Source organism: Macaca nemestrina, chromosome 3, assembly GCF_043159975.1.
Source record: "Macaca nemestrina isolate mMacNem1 chromosome 3, mMacNem.hap1, whole genome shotgun sequence".
Taxonomy (NCBI): domain Eukaryota; kingdom Metazoa; phylum Chordata; class Mammalia; order Primates; family Cercopithecidae; genus Macaca; species Macaca nemestrina.
The window spans coordinates 119,528,613-119,553,355 of NC_092127.1; the positions used below are offsets into that span (position 1 = coordinate 119,528,613).

At 45.1% G+C, this 24,743-nt stretch overlaps 1 protein-coding gene across 2 annotated transcripts in view; it reads left to right on the forward strand.

The window, feature by feature from the left end:
• The window catches only part of SPMAP2L (sperm microtubule associated protein 2 like), an 83,042-nt gene that overhangs the window by 11,583 nt on the left and 46,716 nt on the right, over nt 1-24,743 (forward strand). Inside the window, exons 2-4 of one of the 2 annotated variants that reach the window (XM_071093409.1) lie at nt 16,147-16,180; nt 20,539-20,604; nt 22,264-22,344. In XM_071093409.1, coding sequence (XP_070949510.1) covers nt 16,147-16,180; nt 20,539-20,604; nt 22,264-22,344 — 181 coding nt within the window. The remainder of the gene's footprint in view (nt 1-16,146; nt 16,181-20,538; nt 20,605-22,263; nt 22,345-24,743) is intronic. The other variant, XM_011710734.2, reaches the window with a different exon arrangement.

A 24,743-nucleotide genomic window follows, 5' to 3' on the forward strand; every position in this document is an offset into this window, starting at 1 on the left:
TGTATTTTTACAGTTGATTTGTTCAAATTAGGACTTAAACAAGAGCCTCACATTGCATTTGGGAGTTTTGTCTTGAAGGAAACCAAAATACTAATGAGTGTTAAGTAAAAGACAATGAAAACAGAGAGGAATGCTCTGCCTCAGGCTCCATTTGCCTGGCGGTGGCGGGGACATCAACCCTTCCTTACTAGAGAAGGCACCAGCAGGCAACAGAGAAATCTGGGAACAGATTTTACTATCTTCCCTCATTTTCCCGACTTTAAAAAGACCAAAACTGCTTTCTCCTTTCTCTGGTCACTGTATAGCGTGTATGGCTCTTTGTTAAAATATGATTTAAGCAAAGCCCCTAAGCTACTGCCTTGAGAGAGAAATACTTTTGAACTGAGACCTCTCCCGCCCAATGGGTACAGCTCATGTTCATAAACTTCTGCTTGTTTTTCTTTTGTAAATTAAACTTTTTTTTTTTTTTTGGAGAGTGTCTCAACTAAGATCCCAAAAAGGGGAAGAAAATAACTTAGGTTTTCTCCCCTACAGTCTCTCTGTCTCTGTTATTCTTCATCAATAGACCTTGTCCTCTCTCCCTTTTTGAAACACCGTCTATTTGTTAGGAAAATTTGGTAAAATAGCCCATATTCTGAATTTGATGCATTCTTTGTGATGTTTTTAACTTGTTTCTCTAGCTCCCCTACTTCTTGAGAATCACAGTTACAGATTATGAGGCTCTCCTCAACTCAGAATAAATTATTTTTGGCAAGGCTCTTTGATAGGTGGTTCTGAATGTGCTTTTCCTCTAACATCACACTTTGAGTAAGGTGGATGCTTCTGGCTCTCCCACTTGTGGGGAATGTAAGATTGATGAGTGGGTTCAGGTGAGGTCAGCCCTGATCCCTCAACATTAGTTCTCATCCACCTTTCACCTAATGGTTTTAACAACCAGTTTTGTTCATTGCCTAGATACCATTATTTTATTAGATTCCATTATTTTATTAGGAGTAAGACAGGGTCCCTTTGAACCTGTGTTTGATGCTGTCACTGGAAATTATCACAGGCCATCAGAACTCATTCATGTCATGTAAAAGTAGGAACTATAAAAAAAAAATTCATCCTGTAGGTGTACTTTTACCTTTACAATACAATCACTATGTGGTTTATTGTGTGTGGTTTATTGTGTTTTGTGTTTATGTTTTGCTTTTTTTTTTTGAGATGGAGTCTCACACCGTCACCCAGGCTGGAGTGCAGTGGCGCCATCTCAGCTAACTACAAGCTCCGCCTCCCCAGTTCACACCATTCTCCTGCCTCAGCCTCCCAAGTAGCGGGGACTACAGGCGCCTGCCACCATGCCTGGCTAATTTTTTGTAATTTTAGTAGAGACGGGGTTTCACTGTGTTAGCCAATATGGTCTCAATCTGCTGACCTCATGATCCGCCTGCCTTGGCCTCCCAAAGTGCTGAGATTACAGGCGTGAGCCACTGTGCCCAGCCATGTTTTGCTTTTTAAGGTTTAGGGCTGGGCATGGTGGTTCATGCCTGTAATCCCAGCACTTTGAGAGGCAGAGGCTGGTGGTCACTTGGGGCCAGGAGTTCGAGACCAGTCTGGCCAACATGGCGAAACCCCTTCTATACTAAAAATACAAAGATTAGCCAGGTGTGGTGGTGTGCACCTGTAGTCCCAGCTACTTGGGAGGCTGAGGTATGAGAACCACTTGAACCTGGGGAGCCAATCGCACCACTGCACTCCAGTCTGGGTCACAGAGTGAGATTCTGTCTCGAAAAAAATAAATAAAATAATGTTTAAAGCTTTAGAGCAATACCCAGCATTTAGGATTATGAGATTATATGTGGGGAAAAGAAAGAGATCAGACTATTACTGTGTCTATATAGAAAGAAGTAGACATAAGAGACTCCACTTTGTTCTGTTTTTGAGATGCTGTTAATCTGTGACCCTACCCCCAACCCTGTCCTTGCAGGAGACGTGTGCTGTGGTGACTCAAGGTTTAATGGATTTGGGGCTGTGCAGGGTGTGCTTTGTTACACAAGTGCCTGAAGGCAGTATGCTTGTTAAAAGTCATCACCATTCTCTTAATCTCAAGTACCAAGGGACACATACACTGTGGAAAGTCGCAGGGACCTCTGCCTAGGAAAGCTAGGTATTGTCCAAGGTTTCTCCCCATGTGATAGTCTGAAATATGGCCTCGTGGGAAGGGAAAGACCTGATCGTTCCCCAGCCTGACACCCGTGAAGGGTGAAGGGTCTGTGCTGAGGAGGATTAGTAAAAGAGGAAAGAAGGCCTCTTGGCAGTTGAGATAGAGAAAAGCATCTGTCTCCTGCCTGTCCCTGGGTAATGGAACGTCTCGGTGTAAAACCCGATTGTATGTTCTATTTACTGAGAAAGGAGAAAACCGCCTTAGGGGTGAAGGTGGGACGTGCTAGCGCAGTGCTGCTCTTTATGCACTAAAAAGGTTTATGGAGATGTTTGCATATGCACATCAAGGCACAGCACTTTTCCTTAAACTTATTCATGTTACAGAGATCTTTATTCATATGTCTTTCTGCCGACCTTCTCCCTACTATGATCCTATTGTCCTGCTACTTCCCCTTTTCTGAGATGGTAAAGATAATGATCAATAAATACCGAGGGAACTCAGAGACCGGTGCCGGCGCGGGTCCTCTGTATGCTGAGCGCCGGTTCCCTGGGCCCACTTTTTCTTTCTCTATACTTTGTCTCTGTGTCTCATTTCTTTTCTCAAGTCTCTCATTCCACATAACGAGAAACGCCCACAGGCGTGGAGGGTAGGCCACCCCTTCAATTATATTCCCAAGAATGATTACTAAATCTGTTTTGAATTTCTTATTCCTTTCCCCCGCTTAACCTACTAATTTTGGTAGGGAGAACTCTGTATTTTTCCCATTCTAGCATATATTGAGTGTGTGTGTGTGTGTCTGTGTGTGTGCGTGTGTGAGAGAGAGAGAGAGAGGGATGGAGTCTCGCTCTGTCGCCCAGGCTGGAGTGCTATGGCCCTACCTAGGCTCACTGCAACCTCTGCTTCCTGGGCTTAAGTGATTCTCGTGCCTCAGCCTCCAGAGTAGCTGGGATTACAGGTGCCTGGCACCACGCCCAGCTAATAGTTGTATTTTTTGTAGAGATGGGGTTTCACCATGTTGGCCAGGCTGGTCTCGAATTCCTGAGCTCAAGTGATCCGCCCGCCTTGGCCTCCCAAAGTGCTGGGATTACAGGTGTGAGCCACCGTGCCCAGACCCAATACGTTTTCCTTGCCCAGTTCTTTGTTGAGGAAAAAAAAGCAATTGAGAAAGTACCTCTTAAGATGGGTTCTTTTAATAGCTTGCATATAAGGTAGACTTTACTGAAGAATAAATTTTTGAGGAAAATCATGCCTTATATTCAGTCATTTATAGTACTTCACTGGAAACTTTCTTTTTTTTTTTTTTGAGATGAGTCTTGCTCTGTCGCCCAGGTTGGAATGCAGTGGCACCATCTCGGCTCACTGCAGGCACCACTCCCGAGTTCATGCCATTCTCCTGCCTCAGCCTCCTGAGTAGCTGGGACTACAGGCGCCTGCCACCACACCCAGCTAATTTTTTGTATTTTTCGTAGAGACGGGGTTTCACCGTGTTAACCAGGGTGGTCTCGATCTCCTGACCTCATGATCCGCCCGCCTCAGCCTCCCAAAGTGCTGGGATTACAGGCGTCAGCCACCGCGCCCAGCTACTTTCTTATGTTTTTAACTTGTTTTCATGCAATACAAATCAGGAGTAAACTTCGAAGAGGGAAAAAACGTAAAAAAAATCGGGTTCTATTTGGCTTTCCACCGTCATCTTGTAATTTATGTTGCTCCCTGTATAACACCGGTTAAGACCTCATCCGAAAGATTTTTTAAAAAGATTTCAACATGTGTGGCAGTTCCAGTTGCTGGACGCTGCTAGGCCGAGCCCCGCTGCCCTCCAGCCGCTGCCAACCTGCGCCCCCTGGTGGCCTGGATGCCGGTGGCCTGCGCTCTGGCTCAGCAGTCTGGTGCGCAACGAGGGTGGGAGGGAGCCTGTGGGGCAGTTCCAGCGCGGCTTGTGGATCTGCACAACCCCATCCCCTACAACATTGACCAGAAGGCTCAGCAAGGGCAGCATTCTCAACAGGAAAGCCCATCGCAGGCCTACCTTCTGTGTCCCCGAGACGACTGTCTGCAAGGTGGTAGCCAGCATGCCCGGGTCCATCAAGCCCGACCTGTGCCACTGAGGACGGCACTGTACATGCAGACCCGCCCAGTGCAGCCGTGTCAGTGTAAATCCTACAGTCTGCGGCCAGGCTACAAATGTCTGTTGACATTTGCATGTGATTGACTAATCTATGAGAAAGAAAACAAACACAAGAAAGCCCCTCCTCCACCCTCCTCCTGAAAGATTCCAATGTTAGGAACAGCTGGTGTCTTTCTTACCTTGGTAGAATGCTCAGATACGACTATTCTAGGCATTATTATATATGCTTCCCTTATTTTTCTTTCTCTTCTCCTGACACTGTTTTTCTCTTTCCTTGAGTTTTTCTTCTAAAAACAGACATATTCTATTGTAGTCTGTTTATGTACGCAACCTCGAATCCTTCTAGAAATGGAGGGTAGAAACACATAAACCAATGAAAATACATGTGAGTACATGTTTACAAAGTAGGTTAAACATTTTAATAATTTTCGTGGCTAGGCGTGGTGACTCATGCCTAGCACTTTAGGAGGCCAAGGTAGCAGGATTGCTGGAGCCCAGGAGTTCAAGACCAGCCTGGGCACCATAGTGAGACCCTGTCTACAAAAAATAAAATTAGCCTGGCATGGTGGCACATACCTGTAGTCCCACCTACTTGGGAGACTGAGGCATGAGAATCGCTTGAACTGGGGAGGTGGAGGTTGCAGTGAGTGATGATTGCGCTACTGCACTCTAGCCTGGGTGACAGAGAGACCCTGTCTCAAAAAAAAAAAAAAAAAAAGCAATTGGAACCCTTAATAGTAAACACTTCCTTAACAATTACTTAAACATTTTTGTTTATGTTTGTTTGTTTGAGACGGAGTTTTGCTCTTGTTCCCCAGGTTGGAGTGCAATGGCACGATCTCGGCTCACTGCAACCTCTGTCTCTTGGGTTCAAGCGATTCTCCTCCCTCAGCCCTTGAGTCGCTGGGATTACAGGCGCCTACCACTAGGCCCAGCTAATTTTTGTTATTTTTAGTAGAGATGGGGTTTCGCCATGTTGGCCAGGCTGGTCTTGAACTCCTGACCTCAGGTGATCCACCTGCCTCGGCCGCCCAAAGTGTTGGGATTACAGGTGTAAGCCACTGCACCTGGCCACATTTTTTTAATCCACAGAAATTTAAGCAGAATCTTAATTCCTAAATTCTTAGAATTAATAATGTAAAGGTAAACTGAAGCTGGAGCCAAACCGGGAACAAAGACACAAGGCAAATGGCAGTGAGAATATCCTTTATTAGGACTCGCGGGCGAGGTTCCTCGGTCCAAAGGTGCGGGCCGAGGAAGTCGCGCTGAGGGAGGAGGGTAGGGGCTTTTTTATAGCCCGAGAGGTAGGGAAGCTGGTTGTACAAACAGGGCCTGGGGGGTCTTGAAACTACTAGGGCAGGAGTCGAGTAAGGGTCATGAGGAAGGGGTCTTTGGAAACTGTTAACCGAAACTGCTGTTTACGAACTTGTGGAATGCAGGTGAGCTGCAGGTCATGGGGGAGTGTGGTTGCCCAGCCGGAACCTCTGACGTATGCAAGTCTGCGGGTGTGTTCAAAGAGGAAGGGAAGTCTCGAACAAAGGGCCTGCTGCGCCAGGTGGCGCCGCCATGTCAGGTCTAGATTCCTGCCTAACATTCCGACCTCTTTCTAATAAGAAAAAAGCGGCGACGTGTTCATCTGGCTGCTTCCTGCTGGTATGGGTCGTCGTGGGGTTCTTCGGAGGTCGGAACTCGGGTATAGGGGTGGAGCAGCATCTGATTGAAAGTGATCCAGGAGACTTCTTTCATGCGGTCCTGGATGAAGCGGAGGATACAGGGAGCTATGAGTAGTAAGAAGCCAGTGATTAGTAAGGGGCTTAGGAAAGGTAGGACCTACCCAGCCATGGACGACTGCCACCACCCGAGTGGGGACTCTAATCCTGAGGTTTTTTTGTGGAGTCCTTCTTGGACTTTTTCTAGAGTGAGGAGGTTGGTTTCTACTAGTCCTGACTCATTGATGTAGTAGCAGCATTCTTCATTAAGGAACATACAGGTCCCGCCTTTGTCAGCCATAAGGAGGTCGAGTGCCCTGCGATTCTGGGCTGCCACTTGGGCAACTGAGGTGATCTATCATTGGAGGGAAGCCAGGGATTCTGCCGAAGCTTCGCTTGCTACCTGTAATCGGGCCGTAAGGTCTTGAGAGGATCAGACAGAATGAGTTAAGGCTCTAGTTCCAAGGCCAGAGGCCACGAGGGATGCAGCTAAAGAGACTCTAATCATTAGCGGAAGGAATACTGCCCTTGCCTGGAGGGGGCGGGCAAGGGACAGAAGAGAGGATAGCTCGGCTTCACTGTACAGGGTGAGGCTGGGGACTAGGGAGATGGGAACGCATAGGGTAGTGTTGGAAGCCTTGAGAGTTTTTGACAGGGTAGAGTTGCACCAAAAATACCCGCCTGGGGGGGGCAGTGAGATTTGGAAGCGCCGATCCTGTCCGGTTGCACCAGGAAGCATTAGGGGTGGAGTAGCAAAAGGGGAGTTGTTGTTTAAGCAGGTCTTGGAACAGAGGGACTTCCCCCAGGGTTGGGCTGGGAAGGGGAAAGGAGGGGGCTAGGTTAGAGGAGTAAAAAGGGCTAGGTAAAAGTACCGCAACCAGTGGGGGCTTATTCAATGCTGCACGCAAGAAACAATGGGAGATGTTGTACACCCCGGCCATATGTACTACCTGGGCCCCTTCTCTGACTAGGGTTAGCCAAGAAAAAGGGTTACCGCTGCCCTGAGGCTCGTTGTCTGAGTTGGCTGTGTTGTCTGGGTTGGCTAGAGCTGAGATGACCTCCTCTTGTTGTTTGATGTCGGAGGCCAGGCTGACGAGGCTGCTTGTGACCCTGATGTAGGCTCTATAAATCTTGAGGTGGGCTACGGGATAAGACTCGTAGCCGTGCCGGTAAAGGCGAGCCTCTATACCTGATGCCCACCGAGGGTCCCATGGGTCAGGAATGGTAAGGAAGAATGTAGGCACTTCTCCTCGTCCGTATGATCTGACTAACCGAACTGTTGATGCCGGTTGCTGCCACTTGGTGTATGACATGTCGAGGTAAATAAAATGCATGTTACAATAATGGTATGGACACCCGCCGTTGGTTTCTACCCAGTAATTGAGACAATTATATTCTACCTGATCATAGAGAAAGCATATGACCGAGTTCCACCAGTCAGGGCAACTGTTAAAGGTGAAGAAGTTAAAGGTAACTTGACTCTGGCACCCTTGAGGCCGGCAGTCAACTGTGGCTAAGATGTGGGAACTTATGTGATTGTTTTGGGTCCAGGGCTCTGACAGATAGAATCTCCAGTGGAATGGGTTGACGGGGGGAGTTCGTGCAGGAGTCTTACCTAGGCTCAGGAGAACTGGATAGCTGAGGAAGGTTAGGCAGAGGGTCGTTACTGGCATGCGTAAGTCATAGTTTAGTAGGGGCAACAGCCTGAGCCGTCCACCTGGAATCATGCTGGGTGGGTGCCTTTTTCAGCTGGGACAGATGATACCAGGAGGGAAGGCCAAGGAGCTTGGCAGCAGTGGGCGTGGTAAGGATTACAGTGTATGGTCCTTCCCACCGGGGAGATAAGGCTCGGGGCTGCAGCTGCTTGACCAGTACCAGGTCTCCTGGTGCTACAATGGCGGGATTTTTAGGGTTTAGGGAAGCGGGTGTGGGGAGACACCTGTCCGCGTGTTTTCTTAGAAGCTCCCGAAGGAGGGTTAAGTAAGGGAGGTAGGAGCCTAAGGGAGGGGAGAGGGCTGGCAGCTCCTGGAAGAGGAACGGGCGTCCGTACAGCAGCTTAAGAGGGCTGAGCCCTGTGGGGGCCCGTGGAGCTGCCCTGAGACAAATAAGAACCAAGGGAAGGAGAGTTATCCATGAGAGGCGGGTTTCTAGAGTGAGTTTGGTTAGATGCAGTTTAAGGAGGCCGTTTGCAAGTTCTACCTTACCAGACGACTGCGGGTGGTAGAGAATGTGGAGCTTCCAGGTAATCTGGAGTGCGGCTGCCACCTGGGGGTGAGTTTGGAAAGGAAAGCTGGACCATTGTCTGATTGGATGGTTTCGGGGAGACCGAACCTGGGGACGATGTGTAGGAGAGTAGTTGCCGCGACTTCTGCAGTCTCTCGAGTGGTGGGGAAAGCCTCAATCCATCCTGAGAAGGTGTCAACTAAGGTCAGCAGGTAGCGAAATTTTTTATATCGGGGCATGTGGGTAAAATCAAGTTGCCAATCTTCTCCTGGCTGGTGGCCTCTTAGCTGATGAGTAGGCCCTGGGTGTCTGAGCCTACCTTGGGGGTTAGTGGCCGAACAGGTGGCACATTTGTGATGTACTTTCTTAATTTGGGCCTGCAGTGAGGGAAGGTGAAAGATGGGTTCTAGGAAGTTATACATAGCCTTGGGTCCTATGTAGAGTTGTATGTCGGTCAGTGTATGTACTGCCTGAGTCTGAGGGAGCGCTATTCGGCTGTCAATGAACACCCACCCATCCTTGTTTCAGGTAACACTGAGGTGGGCCATCAGGGTTTGAAGTTCCTGGGAAGAGTAGTTGGGGGACTATGCGGGGGAAAGAAAGAGTAAAGACGCTCCGGGAGGAGAGGAAGTGAGGGCAGTGGCCCATGCAGTGGAGTCAGCTAGGCTGTTACCTTGTGACACAGGTCCTTAGAATGCTGGTGGCTTTTGCAGTGGATGATCGCTACCTCTTTGGGGGCCTGGAGAGCATCAAGCAACCTCTTTATATGTGGTCCATTGACTACTGGCGTCCCTTTGGTGGTAAGAAACCTGCGCTCTTGCCATAGAATAGAGTAAGCATGTGCAATAAGGTAAGCATATTTAGAGTCTGTATAGATATTAACCCTCTGCCCTTCGGAGAGAAGTAAGGCACGAGTAAGGGCAGTGAGTTCAGCTTTCTGGGAGGTGGTGCCTAAAGGCAAGGGCCTGGTTTCAACCATTTGGGTTGCTGTTACGACAGCGTATGCTGCCTGTCGGCGTCTATTGGGGATTAAGACAGAACTCCCGTCTACGAACAGGGTACGGTCTGGGTGTTCTAACGGCTGTTCGGAAAGACCAAGGCAGACGGGTGGCAGGGTGGTGAGAACTTCTGGGCAGGAATGTGTGGGGGCGGAATCGTATCCTAGAGTGGGCAAGAGGGTAGTAGGATTTATAGCGGGTGAGGTGGTGAGAGTGATGTGAGGGTTTTCAATGAATAGCAGGTGGAACTGTTGAAGCCGGGACGGGATGAGATGGCTGAGACACTTATGTGTGATGAGATCTGACAGTCAGTGAGAAGAGTAGACTGTGAGAGGATGCCCTAGGGTAAGCTTGAGGGCCTCTTGGGTAAGTTCTGTGGCAGCCGCCAGGCTCGCAGACAAGGTTGCTAGCCCTGGACTGTGGGATCTAACTGCTTGGAGAGATAGGCCACAGCCTGGTATGTGGATCCAGCCGGCTGGGCTAGGAGGCCAGTAGCTACCTTCTGGCGCTGCTCGGTGAACAGATGAAAGGGCCGAAGGAGGTTGGGGAGAGAGAGAGCAGGGGCAGAAAGGACACAGTCCTGAAGCTTCTTGAAAGAGTTGGCAACCAAAGAAGGGTCGGACAGTGGTCCGGTGGGTGTCTCCTTGGCAGCCTGGTAGAGGGGCTTGGCTAAGACCTCGAAGTTGGGAATCCAATGCCTGAAATACCCTACCAGTCCTAGGAAGGACAAGATGTCTTCCACATCCTGAGAAGGCTGGAGAGTTTTGATGAGGCTCATTCTATCTGCTGTGAGGCTTTTCGTAGTAGGTGTGAGGAGTATACCTAGGTAGGTGACAGTAGGGGTGCAAAGTTGAGCCTTAGCCGGGGTAACCTGATAACCTCGATTGCCTAGAAAATTTGAAAGTGTAGCAGTGTCTGCAAGGGAGCACTCTCAGGAAGGACTACATAGTAATAGATCATCTACATATTGTAGAAGGGTGCTATGGGTTGGGGGCAGAGGAGGATGTCCCATGCCAGTGCCTGTCTGAAAAAATGGGAGCTGTCTCGGAACCTTTGAGGCAAGACAGTCCAGGTCAGCTGGGAAGAAACATGAGTGTCTGGGTCCTCCTATGTGAAGGCAAACAGAAAGTGGCAGTCTGGGTGTAGAGGGATGGTAAAGAAGGCATCCTTCAGGTCAAGGACAGTGAAATGAGTGGTGTCAGGGGGAATGCTCGAGAGGAGTGTATATGGATTAGGAACAACTGGAAAGGTAGGGACTAGTGCCTCATTGATGAAGCATAGGTCCTGTATGAGGTGATAGGCCTCAGAGCTTTTCCATACAGGCAGGATAGGAGTATTACATGGTGAGTTGGCAGGAACTAGAATGTGCTGCCGGAGCAGGTGTGTAATGATGGGTTTTAGTCCTTGTCGGTGTTCAAGGGAGATAGGGAACTGGGGTCTAGAGGGGAACTTGGAAGGGTCTTTTAGCCGGATGCGGACCGGAGTGTGGTGCTGGGCAGTGATCGGGGTGGAGGTGTCCCACACCTTAGGGTTAATGGGGACTGGAAACAGGAGTGGGGGGTCAGCCTGGCAGAGTTTGTCAGGTGAGAGAAGGGGGAAGAGGAACGCGAGGTGTGGGGAGGGGTTGGGTTGGAAGTGAACTGAGGCCCTTAGCTTGGAGAGGAGATCTCGTCCTAACAAGGGGACTGGGCACGAAGGAATGATAAGAAATGAGTGCAAGAAGAGGGAGCCATCCAGGCGGCAAGACAGAGGAGGAGTCTGGTGGTAGGTGGAGGGAGTGCCGTCAATTCCCATGACTGTGACAGTGGAGGGGTGGCTGGGGCCACTGAAGGAAGGCAAAACAGAGTAGGTAGCCCCCATGTCCATAAGGAAGGATATGGACTTACCCGTTACCTGGAGCATAACCCTGGGCTCGGTGAGAGTGAGAGGGGTCCCCGAGTCTGGGTCTCTTCAGTCTTCGTCGATGTCGAGGAGCTGGAAGGTGCCTCCAATACCTAGAGGAGGGTCGTCACATGGAGGTGCAGCGACCGTCCTTAGGTCGGGGCAGTCTGACTTCCAGTGGCCCATCTGCCGACAGTTTGGACAGGGGCGAGTTGGCTCCTTTGGGTTATGGCACTGCGTGGCCCAGTGGCCGTCATTGCTGCACTTGAAGCAGGCACCAGGTGGCGCTCAGGTAGTACCTCTTTTCTGGGAGCTCCTGGAGCCAGCCGGCCTCAGGGCTGCTACCAAGGCCTGGGTTTGGAGTTGTACCTTCTGTTTTAGCCTGGCCTGTCGTTGGGCCTCAGCTGCTTCCTCCCTGGAGTTGTAGACCTTGAAGGCCAGTTTGATTAAATCCTGGATGGGAGTTTGAGGGCCTTCCTCCGCCTTTTTAATTTTTTTTTGGATATCAGGGGCCGACTGAGAAATGAAATATGAGGCCAAGATGGTTCCTCCTGTGGGGGAGGCAGGGTCAAGGCGGGTGTACTGAATAAGTGCCTCAGTCAGCCGGTTAAGAAAAACAGCTGGATTTTCATCTGCGCCTTGGACAACCTCTTTTAGTTTGTTAAAGTTGACTGATTTGTTAGAGGCTGCCTGCATGCCGGCAAGAAGGCACTGAACCATTATGTCACGGTGGCGGTGACCTGCCTGCCCTACCTGGTAGTCCCAGTCGGGCTTAGCCGAGGGCACTGCCTCGGTGCCGACTGGCATGGCGGGGTCAGTTAAATGAACCTGGTTAGCGTGCTGCCTGGCTGCCGCTAGGATGCACTCCTGCTCCTCAGAAGACAGGGTTGAGGTCATAACGACATGGAGGTCATGCCAGGTGAGATTATATGCCTGGCATAGATACCTGAACTCTTTGATATAACTAGTAGGATTGGCCAAAAAGGAGCCTGCACACTCCCCAACCTTAGACAAATCTGCCAATGAAAATGGCACATGGACCCGGACTACTCCTTCGGCGCCTGCCACCTCTCGCAAGGGACACAGGAGGTCGGTCCTGGACCGAGTATGGGCTGAGACAGGCGAGGAAGGGGAGGAGGTGGAGGTAGGGTAGACAGAATCTGTCGGGTTTGGTAAGGACACATGCGGGGTGGAAGGGAGGGGAGGCATTGACTAGGACGGGGATAATGGCGGGTCAGGGTAAGGAGGAGGTTGGGCGGGAGACTGGAGGGGTGGCCGGGATAGGGTGTCAGGAGGCTCAGAAAAAGAGGAGGAATCATCCCTCTCCTTGCTCAAGGGAAGAGACTTTGCGAGTAGGACCTGAGCTAACGAGCATTGGGCGCAGAGATCTGGGCGAGAACGCAAGTCCCAAAAGGCTTGAACATAGGGTATCTCGTGCCATTTGCCTAGTCTCTTGCAGAAGTTGGTCAGATCTGTGAGGATGTTAAAGTCTAGAGTGCTTTCTGCAGGCCACTGAGACTGATTATCCAATTTACACTGCAGCCATGCTACTGTGCGGAAGAAAATGAGCCGCTTTTGTTTTATGTCTTGGCTGAGACTTAAAGTCTGGAGATTCGCCCAGAGGCACCCCAGAGGGGATTTTTGGTCTGGTTTGGACTGGGTAGTTCCCATGGTCCTAAGACGGGCAGTCCAGAGGCAATGGGAGCGTCCTCCTACTGCCACGTGGAGTGCAGGGTACCGCGGCTTCCGGGGAGGTTGGACGTCTTCTTGTCCCCGGTGCCAAGGTCACAGTTGACTGGAGGGAGCCCCTGACGTGGCCACGCCTTTCAGACAGGGACTTCCCGGAGGGGGCCTACAGGACGGGGGAAGACTTACCCAGCAGTGATCAAATTCAGTCTTGGATTTGGTGAAACGGCTCCCGGCTTGGAAAGAAGGTCCTGGCTCGGGGAGAGGGGAGCCTGCCCGACCCCGCAGGGGTCTGGGGGAGGGGGGTCTCCTCCCAGGTTTCGGCACCAAATGTAAAGGCAAACTGAGGCTGGAGCTGAACCGGGAACAAAGACACAAGGCAAATGGCAGTGAGAATAGCCTTTATTAGGGCTCGCGGGTGAGGTTCCTCGGTCCAAAGGTGCGGGCCGAGGAAGTCGCGCTGAGGGAGGAGGGTAGGGGCTTTTTTATAGCCCGAGAGGTAGGGAAGTTGGTCGTACAAACAGGGCCTGGGGGGTCTTGAAACTACTAGGGCAGGAGTCGAGTAAGGGTCATGAGGAAGGGGTCTTTGGAAACTGTTAACCGAAACTGCTGTTTACGAACTTGTGGAATGCAGGTGAGCTGCAGGTCATGGGGGAGTGTGGTTGCCCAGCCGGAACCTCTGACATATGCAAGTCTGCGGGTGTGTTCAAAGAGGAAGGGAAGTCTCGAACAAAGGGCCTGCTACGCCGGGTGGCGCCGCCATGTCGGGTCTAGATCCCTGCCTAACAAATAATGCCATTTATTGTGTATTACTGTGTTTTTGGACACTATGCAGAGTTCATTCTTCGCATTATTTAACTTTCCTCTAACAACTTTTTGAAGCAAGAACTCAGTGGTGAAAATACTGAGTTGCAGAGAGCTTAAATAAACTTGCCCTAGATCATAGGTTAGAGCCAAAATTTGGTTCCAGGAACTCTGATTCCAGAGCCAGTGGTCTCAGCCATTAAATGCAGTTCCCAAACTTGTCTGCTTCAAAAAATGCTAATGCCTGTGTCCCTTCCCCAGAGATTGTGACTAAATTGGTCTGAGATGTGGCCTGGGACTTGTAGTTTGTAAGAGATCTCCAGGTGATTCTAATCTGCGGACAAATTTGGAAACCACTGTAACACTGCTTTGCTTGGGACATTAGCTAACAACAGCTACCTGAGAGCTATTTCATCCTGCCAATTAATGAGATAACATCAAAAGTGTGTTTTCTAAAATAGAGTTAAAGCTTTACCTGTGGGAGAAATTATAGCACAAAAGAACAATAGCAAGTTATTCATTCACATTATCAGTACTTATAGATGGTCTTTTAGGACTGATTCAGTTTTTTACTGACTTCAACCTGTGTCAGGTCATAAAGCTGAAAGGCAAGGTTGGTAATACATAAAAAGCCCATAGAATAAGTGCTGCAACTTTCATGGGTGACAGCACGGCTGGCCACGAGGGGCATTTTTGTGGACTACTCTCCCTTTTCCCTTAGGTCTGGAACAACAGAAAATATCTGAATTTAAAAGTTCCATTAACTGTTTTTGTTGAAATTCATAGCCTGCCTCCCACTGGAGCGTAAACTTTTTGAGAAGAGAGACCTTCCTCATTTGTGTTCTGTCCATGCTGGCACCATGCTTGCCTATGGGAGCCAAATCACAAGTTGGCTGAATAGTTAATTGTGTTTCCTACAGTGCTCTATTTAAGCCATTGATACACTGAAGTTGTAACCAATAATTGTAACTACCATTCATCTACTATATGCAAGATTCTTTACATATATATGTAAGTGATATACATATATACACTAATCTTGTTTTGTTTATCACTAATCCTTTTTTTTTCTTTGAGATGGAGTTGTTTCGCTCTTGTCGCCCAGGCTGGAGTGCAGTGGCGTGATCTCGGCTCACTGCAACATCTGCCTCCCAGGTTCAAGCGATTCTCCTGCCTCAGCCTCCCGAGTAGCTGGGATTACAGGCACGCACCACTATGAGCGACTAATTTTTGTATTTTCAGTAGAGATGGGATTTCACCATGTTGGCTAGGCTGATCTCGAACTCCTGACCTCAGGTGATCTGCCTGCCTCGGCCTCCCAAAGTGCTGGGATAACAGGCCTGAGCCACTGTGCCCGGCTGTTTATCACTAATCTTTACACAGACCTATTAATCCTCCTATCTGAGAAGGGGGAACTGAATCCCTGAGAAATTACCCAAGATTGTACAGTGGAGTAAGCAACAAAACTGAGGTTTGAGCCATGTCTGTCTGATGCTGTAGCACACCCACTTTTCTTTACCAAAAACATTCTAGACTCTTAGATGGGATTAAAAACTCCTAAGAAAAGACTCTGGAGTAATCCTTCATTATAAAGCCTATGGGATCACCTACATTTTTCCACATTAAAATAAAAAACAAAACAGCTTCTAAACAAGATTTTTCATTAGCTTAACCATTTCTTCTGTTTTGGACATTTCAGGATTACCTAATTTCCCACTGTTAAAGATACCACAATGAAGATTTTTCTGCATAAATCTTTGCCCACACTTGGAATTATTTCTTTAGGGTCCATTTCTATAAATAGAATTGGACTAAGGCATGTAAACATTACTGACTTACACTATCAAATTATTTTTCATAAAATATACTAATTTAGACTTTTACCAGCAGTGCACAAGAGGACTCATTTCATCCCTGCCAATATCTTTATATTTTGCAAAAAATTTTTGCCAATTTGCTAGTTTAAAGAAAAATCTCATTTTTTGCATTGTTTTGATTACAAGCAAGTTTGAGCGTTCTCTCTTTTTTTTTTTTTCCTTTCCTGTAGTGCTGATGAACTTTTACTTAATGTTTATTAGCCCTTTATATATCTTCATATGTGAATTCTGTTCTCATCCTTTGTCTATTTAATTTTGACACTTACCTTAGTGTTTTCTTATAATCTGTACATTTTTACTCTTCAAATATTAAGACTATTAACCCTTTATCGTATTTATTGCCAAATATTCCTCCAAAGTTTTCTATCATCTTTAAGTTTTAATTGTTGACACAGAAATTTTAAGTATTTTAATCTACTTATATTGTCCTTTATATGTTTTGCCACCTTTAACTCTAGAAGATTAAAATCCAGGGATCAAGTAAATATTCTCTTATTTCCTCTAATTCAGTTTTTAAAATATTTAACTCCTTGATTTACCTGTGGTTTATTTTGGCACATAATATGATATATGTCATTTGGCCATTTCCCCAAATATTTCTTTTTCTAATTCCTTTCTCTTTTAATTTGTGATGCTATCTTGATCATATTTTTGATTCCTGTTGAATCTAATTTTTGCTTTTACTTTTGTTTTCTTTTAGCAAATCCTGTTTCCTGTGACTTTGTAAGGAAATGGTAAGATGTAGTTATAGTACTATTTTCACAGACCTAAACTAATAGTCCAGCCAATCTGGATGGGGCAGATTCATTTGACGTGGGTCTACCTTGGGGTTTTCAAAAAGGACATTCCTAGGCTTTCCCTTTGTCATAAGGCCCTTTTCTTTTCTTTCTTTCTTTCTTTCTTTTTTTTTTTTTTGAGACAGAGTCTCACTCTGTTCCCCAGACTAGAGTGCAGTGGCATCATCTCGGCTCACTGCAACCTCTGCCTCCCGGATTCAAGTGATTCTCCTTCCTCAGCCTCCTGAGTAGCTGGGATTGCAGGCATGCACCATCACGCCCAGCTAATTTTTGTATTTTTAGTAGAGACGGGGTTTCACCATGTTGGTCAGGCTGGTCTCAAACTCCTGACCTCGTGATCCATCTGCCTCAGCCTCCCAAAGTGTTGGGATTACGGTGTGAGCCACCACGCCTGGCCCATAAGGCCCTTTTCTAATCACAGTTCCTATGGGAAGAGGAATGAAGGAAGACAGAATTACTAAGAAGTTACACTTCTGGTCCCAAGCATTTTGGATAAGAGATATTCATCCTATAGAATCATTAGGGAGAAATACGAAGGGTTCATATAGGTGAAAAGTAAATAATACCAGATTTTATTTTTATCCACTTTTTAAAGAAATAGGTAAAAACCATTCATATTTATTGTTACTGATTAGCTCATTTATATGTATGGCTATTATTTAGACTTTTTAAACAGTGGGAAAGAAGATTGAGATGCAGGAGAACACTTTCTTTTTCTTTTTTTTTTTTTTTTTTGAGACAGTCTTGCTCTGTCGCCAGGCTGGAGTGCAGTGGCACGATCTCGGCCCACTGCAACTTCCGACTCCCTGGTTCAAATGATTCTCCTGCCTCAGCCTCCTGAGTAGCTGGGATTACGGGCATGCACCACCACACCTGGCTAATTTTTGTACTTTTAGTAGAGATGGGTTTTCACTATGTTGGCCAGGATGGTCTCTATCTCCTGACCTTGTGATCCGTCCACCTCGGCCTCCCAAAGTGCTGGGATTACAGGGGTGAGCCACCGTGCCTGGCTGGAGAACACTTCTATTCTCTGAGTTTTTCACTTGTTTGCTAGGTACTTGATTCATTACTTAGTAGATCTGAACTTTTAAGCGATTTGGGATTCTGCATTGACAATCTCGAATCACAGATTTTGTGAAGTTCCAGTTCAATATATCCCAATCTTCCTTGCCTCTAATTCAAATACAGTAGCTAATGACTTTTCAAGAAAGTGCCCTTTATGAAAAAAAGAAAAGAAAAATGTATATGTGTATATGTGCATATAATGCACAACAATAAATGCCTCCTGAAAACCGATGCTTACCCTTTGTTAGGCTAAGATACAGTTAGAAGAGGAGACAGAATACAGGTTGAGCATCCCTAATCTGAAAATCTAAAATCCCAAATGCTCCAAAATCTGAAACTTTTTGAGCATGGACATGACACCACAAGTGGAAAATTTCACACATAAGTACTTACCACAAACTTTGTTTTACACACAAAATTATTTAAAATATTATATATATAATTACCTTCAGGCATGTGTGTAAGATGTATGTAAAACATAAATGAATGTTGTGTTTAGACTTGGTTCTCATCCCCAAGATACCTCATTATGTATATACAGATATTTCAAAATCTGAAAATATCCAAAATTCCAAATACTTCTAGTCCCAAGCATTTTGGATAAGAGATACTCATCCTATAAAATCATTAGGGAGAAACACCAAGGGTTCATATCAGTGGTTCATGTAGGTGAAAAGTAAATGATACCAGATATTATTTTCATCCACTTTTTAAAGAAGTGGGTCAAAACCATTCATATTTATTGTTATTGTTTAGCTCATTTACATGTATGGTTATTATTTAGACTTATTTTGTATTTTATGTTTTAACATTTAGTTTTAAAATTTTATTGTGGAGATAGATCTCACTTTGTTGCCCAGGCTGGTCCCAATTTCCTGACCTCAGGTGATCCTTCTAACTCAGCTTCGTGAAGTGCTGGCATTATAGGCGTGAACCACCACACCTGGCTGTATTTACCATGCTTTCCAGTTTTTTCCCCCCTTCCTTATTCAGGCAGCAAATACTACTACCTTATTTTTGTTTAATGGTTTTCAGTTAAAAAATAGGTTTTCTCACAAGAATTCTGAAAAGTAGATAGGACAGATATATCAACTAGATTTTACTGAGAGAAAATGAAAGTCAGCAAAATTAAGTCACTTTCCCAAGGTTGTCAGGTGGCTGAGGAGTAGAGCAGGTAGAATTAACATCTACTGAATAGTACCAAGTATCCACTCAAAATACCACAGTACTTAAAATAAATAATGTATGCTGAGTGAACAAGCTTTCCTGTGACTGGATAGTTTGTGTCTCGTAAAGTTTTATACTTAAAAGGCTGTGAGGAGTGTGGTTCCAAAAAAGTTTTTCATTATTTTTATTTCTTACTGCTTCTTGTTTCTCTCTGCTCTGTTAATTTGGAGTCATGTGAGGAAATTGTGCCATTTCTATCTGCATTATCTACCTGTATCCTGTATCAAAAAGTTTGCTTTTATGCAAATATGCTGTGCCTAATTAGCCCGGTATGGTGTCTGTAGTCCCAGCTACTCAGGAGGCTGAGTTTGGGTAGTAGTCCAAGGCTGCAGGGAGCTGTGATCATGCCATTGCACTCCAGCCTGGGTAACATAGACCCTATCTCTAACAAAACAAACAAACCAACCAAAAAAATGCTGAGAGGTTATACAAGTGTGCACCCTTGGGAGCTGCTGACTATTGAGCCCACTCTCCCCTGCTGCCTCCTCCCACGGTGCATCAGTCACCACTTAATTAGGAAGGCCATTTCTTCACATAATGCCTTGTATGTGCTGTGTCAGTGACTGAATCCTACCTGACACCAGGGCTAGGGCTTATTCTAAAAGAGTTTGGAGCCTATTAAAGAGCTCAGTCAAGTGTTACAGGGATGCTTTTCCTTATTACCTCCCTCATTATACATTGAAGCATTTCCGTTGAGGAATTCTCCTGGCCTCTTGCCTCATTCTTTAGTTAGACTTTCCATGGAGTAGGAGTGACATCTGTTTGATAGGTTTGGGAGAGAGCATTGGTCCCTTCTGGGACCCTTTTTCTTTGGGGCCTGCCTGTCCACAGTGATCTGTAAGATGGTGCATCAATCTGTACAAGGATCTTTGTGATCTACTTTCTATCACATAGCAAGTTTAGCCCCTACAGGAGGAGGCCTGCAGCTTTGGGATGTCAGTTCAATTTGGGGGTGTCAGGGATCCAAACTACTCATTTCAATATGGTTTTGTCAATAACAGATAGTATTTTTATTCTATTTGTCTGACTCCTGTGCCTATTTTTCAGTTGGTTTCTAAAGATGGTAGATCAGAAGAGTTGTTATATATTGGGCCCTTCAGACTCCAACCAAGGCCATTACACAGTTGTAATATGAGTCCCCACAACATAGATGGTGTATTAGTCTGCATAGAATAGACAATGCTACATTAACAAACACGATACAGAACTCTCAATGACTTAACACAATAAAAGTTTATTTCTCCCTCCTGCCAGAGTCTAGTGTGAATTGATTGGCCCTTCTCAACCTTGTAGCTCTGCTATCTAGGATATGTGCCTTCTAGGTCCCTGCAACAGGGAAAGAGAAAAGTGGAAGAGACACACTAGCCCATATGTGATACCCAGTACTCTTGCTGAAATTAGACATGACAGTTATGTCACTCCAAACACTGCAAAGGAGGCTGGGAAACATAGGGGAACACATAGACGCTTGGAGGGCACAAACTCTCTCTGCTACAAGTGGATTAAGAAAAATTGGGAAGGTTCAAGGGAGCAGAGTGAGGCACAGAGGGGGTTGAGTGGTACCAAAAGTATATTTTGCCTATTTCGTAGTTTTTCCAAAGCCAGATATTCTGTCTGAAATTTGTCTGTACAATCTCTTCAGAATCCAGTGCTACAAAGCCATCTACAAATGACCTTAATAGACTGATTGAGGTTTTTCCTGTTAAAAAGTGTGCATTTTACCTCGGGTCTTCTGGAGACAATATGTTCATTGTTTGGTTGCATAATTTATTGTCTTAATTTTATTATGTGTTATATTAGCAATTCTAGAAGTGAGAATGTTGGGTCCAAAGAATGTTTGGGTACTTTGAGCCTTTCAGTACTCTTCAAATCACATCAAATACAGCATTGGTTTTAGTTCTTCTTTTTTTCCCCCTCATATGGGATTTGTTTGAGTAGGAGTCATCTAATGTAACCATATTTCTTAAGCATTCTCTTTGAATTAATCAGCTGATATTTGTTAGTTTTTCTTCTAGGAAGAGAACCCCAAATCTTTCAAAGCCTAAAAAGCAATGGGGAACTCCAGACAGGTAAGGCAATATTATATGGTCTTGTTTGTGATGATTGTGTTCATTACATCAAATAGGTAAGTATTATTTATCCATCCACCTCTACAGATCCTCTGAACCAATATTATCACCTCATTGTAGTCAGCATGTAAAAAGCTAACCCTTGGTCAGTGGTTCTTAAATTTGGCTGTACATTGGTATCACCTGGGGAACTTTAGTAATGGCTGAGTGCTTTCCCCAAAAATCCTGATTTAGTCGATATGGGGTGTGCCATAGACTTTGGGAGTTAAAAGCTCCCCAGATGATTCTATAGGCAGACGGACTTGAGAACCACTGCTCAAGGGTGTGACTCCACACCCCTTTGAAACTTTTTGTGCATTTTCCAAGTCCAGCTTTGCTGCCTGTATCTCTAAGGCTGCTATCACTAATCTTGATACCGCTAAACCTCTTATTAGAGCACACCTGTCCTCTGGGTCTCCAGCAAGCTAGACCCTCAGTCCTTTCATGCTTGGCCAAGGGACTCTTCTTTTTCTTCTTTGGCTCCTGAGTCAAGCTTGAATATTTTTTGGATCTCCTACTGCTTTTTTTTTGAGGCAAGGTCTCACTGTGTTGCTCAGGCTAGAGCGCAGTGGTGCAATCATGGCTCTCTGCAGCCTTGACCTCCCAGGCTCAAGTGATTCCTCCACCTCAGCCTCCTGAGTATCTGGGACCACATGTGCCCAGCTAATTTTTAAATTTTTTTGTGGAGACAGGGGTCTCCCTATGTTTCCCAGGCTGGCCTCAAACTCCGGTGCTCAAGTGATCCTCCCACCTTGGCCTCCCAAAGTGTTGGGATTACAGACGTGAGCCACCATGCCTATCCTGTTGCTTTTTAAACAAAATTAATAGACTTTAATTTTTAGAGCAGTTTTGGGTTTACAGAAAAATTGAGCAGAAAGTACAGAGTTCCCATGTTTACCACCATTCCCCCTAGTTTTCCCTACTACTAACATCTTGCATTATTTTGGTACAATTGTTAAAATTGATGAGCCAATATTGATACATTGCTACTGATTAAAGTCTGTGGTTTACATTAAGGTTCACTTTTTGTGTTGTGCGGCTTTATGGGTTTGATAAATGCATAATGTATCCACCATTATAGTATCATACAGGATAGTTTCACAGCCCTAAAAATTACCTGTGTTCCAACTATTCGTTTCTTTTCATCTTTCCTCCCTTTCCAAACCCTTGGCCACTGCTAATCTATTTACTGTCTCTATAGTTTTGTCTTTTCTAGAAAGTCATATAGTTGGAAGTGTACAGTATGAAATCGTTCAGATTGGCTTCTTTTACTTAGTAATATGCATTTAAGATTCCTCCATTTTTTTTGGCTTGATAGCTCATTTCTTTTTAAGATTATATTCTATTGATGTGGTACTATTTAGTTGTATAGGTGTATCATATCCATATATACCATGGATATAGGTATATCCATTCATCTATTTAAGGGCATCATGGTTGCTTCATAATTTGGCAATTATGAATAAAGCTGCTATAAACATTCATGTGCAAGGTTTTTGGTACATATAAGTTTTTAGTAATTTGGGTAAATTGCTGAGTAATATGGTAAGAGTACATTGAACTCTGTAAGAAACTGCTAAGCTCTTGTAAGATGACTGTACCATTTTGCATTTTCACAAGCAATGAAGGAGCATTCCTGTTGCCCCACATCTCCGTCAGCATTTGGTGTTGTCAGTGTTTGGATTTTAGCCATTCTAATAGGTGTGTAGTGGTATCTCATTGTTTTAATTTGCAATTCTCTAATGAACTGATGTTGAGCATATTTGCTTATTTGTGTAAGGTATTTGTTCATATCTGCCCATTTTTGCTATGTGTTATTGTTGAGTTTTAGGTGTTCTTTGTATGTTTTGGATGCCAATCCTTTATCAGATATTAGTTTTGCAAATATTGTCTCTCAGTCTATGGTTCAGCTTTTCATTCTCTTAGTGGTGCGTTTCACAAAATAGAAATTTTAATTTTTATGAAGTTCAACTTACTCATTTTTTCTTTTGTGAATCATGCTTTTGGTGTTGTTTCTAAACTCATTGCTAAACCCAAAGTTGCCTGGATTTTCTCCTGTGTGTTTTTCTGTAAAACTCCTGAAAGTTTTATATTTTTGTATTTTATGTTTACATCTAGACACATTTTGAGTTAATGTTTATGAAAGGTGCAAGGTCTGTGTCTAGATTATTTATTTTTGCATGTAGATGTCCAGTTGTTCCAGCACCATTTGTTGAAAAGACTATCATTTCCTTTTTTTTTTGGAGATGGAATTTCACTCTTGTTGTTCAGGCTGGAGTGCAATGGTGCAATCTCGGCTCACTGCAACCTCCGCCTCCCGGGTTCAAACGATTCTCCTGCCTCAGCCTCCTGAGTAGCTGGGATTACAGGCAGGCACCACCACGCCTGGCTAATTTTGTATTTTTAGTAGAGATGGGGTTTCTCCATGTTGGTTAGGGCTGGTCTCGAACTCCCAACCTCAGGTGATCTGCCCACCTCAGCCTCCCAGAGTGCTGGGATTACAGGTGTGAGCCACCGCACCTGGCTGAGACTATCCTTTCTTGATTGGATTGCCTTCAGTCCTTTAGCTATATTTGTGTGGATCTACTTACTGGATCTGTATTTTATCCCACTCATCTGTCTCTTCTTTCACCAATACCACACTGCCTTGATTACTGTAGCTTTATAAGTCTTGAAGTAAGATAGTGTTAGTCCTCTGACTTTGTTCTTGAATATTATGTTGACTATTCTGGGTCTTTTGTCTTTCTTTTTTTTTTTTGAGACGGAGTCTTGCTCTGTCACCCAGGCTGGAGTGCAATGGCCGGATCTCAGCTCACTGCAAGCTCCGCCTCCTGGGTTCGCGCCATTCTCCTGCCTCAGCCTCCCGAGTAGCTGGGACTACAGGCGCCCACCACCTCGTCCAGCTAGTTTTTTTGTATTTTTTTTTTTAAGTAGAGACGGGGTTTCACCGTGTAAGCCACGATGGTCTCGATCTCCTGACCTCGTGATCCACCCGTCTTGGCCTCCCAAAGTGCTGGGATTACAGGCTTGAGCCACCGCGCCCGGCCGGTGTTTTGTCTTTCTATATAAACTATAGAATCAGTTTGTCAATATCCATGAAGTAACTTGCTGGGATTTTTACTGGAATTGCATTGAATGTATAAACTAAGTTGGGAATAATTGATATCTTAATATTGATTCTTCCTATCCATGAATATTGAATACCTATCAATATTTATAACTCTTTTTTGATTCTTTCATCAGAGTTTTGTAGCTTTCCTCAGTAGATCTTATATGTATTTTGTTAGAATTATGCTTATGTATTCCATTTTTTTCGCGATGCTAATGTAAATAGCATTCTGTTTTTTATTTCAAATTCCAATTGTTCCTTGTTAGCATATTAAAAAATCAGTAGACTTTTGTATATTAATGCTGCATCTTGCAACTTTGCTATACTCTGAAGACTAAGTTTTAAGAGGCTTAAAACTAAAAATATAGTATGCATTAAATTCTCTCTTACTCATGGATAGGAACACACACATATATATTGAGTAGAGGTATACACTGATAAGAGATACGTTAATGAATATTACTAGAACTGTCAAAATCTTGGAACACTCAACCCACCCTGTTTGAAACCAATAGAAAAATTGGAGACTTTATTTGATTAGGGAGTAAAGTTTAGAAAAGTTAAGTAAGTTACCCAATTCACTTGGATTTGAATCTACATCCGTTGCCCACAAAGCCCATTTCTTTCCATTATATCATCCTGTCTATTTTAGAAAGGCACAGTTCCTTTGATGGCATGGAATACCAGAGGCAAGAAGATAATTTGGGGCTATTGAAATAATGCAGGAGAGAAATAATGATAGCCTATCCTAAAACATTGGCCTTAAAGGTTGAGACAAAGGTTAGAGTCAAAACATAGATGGACAGGACCTAGTGACAAATGAATTGTAGAAGTCTGAGGAAGGAGTAAAATATGATTTCTAGTTTTGTGTCTTTAGAAATAAGGTAGAGAATTCTATTATAACTGCGAGAGAAAATACAAGAGGGAGATAGGTTTGAGAGGAAGATACATTAGATCATGCAGATGATTTTCAGACATTCAATAAGTATCT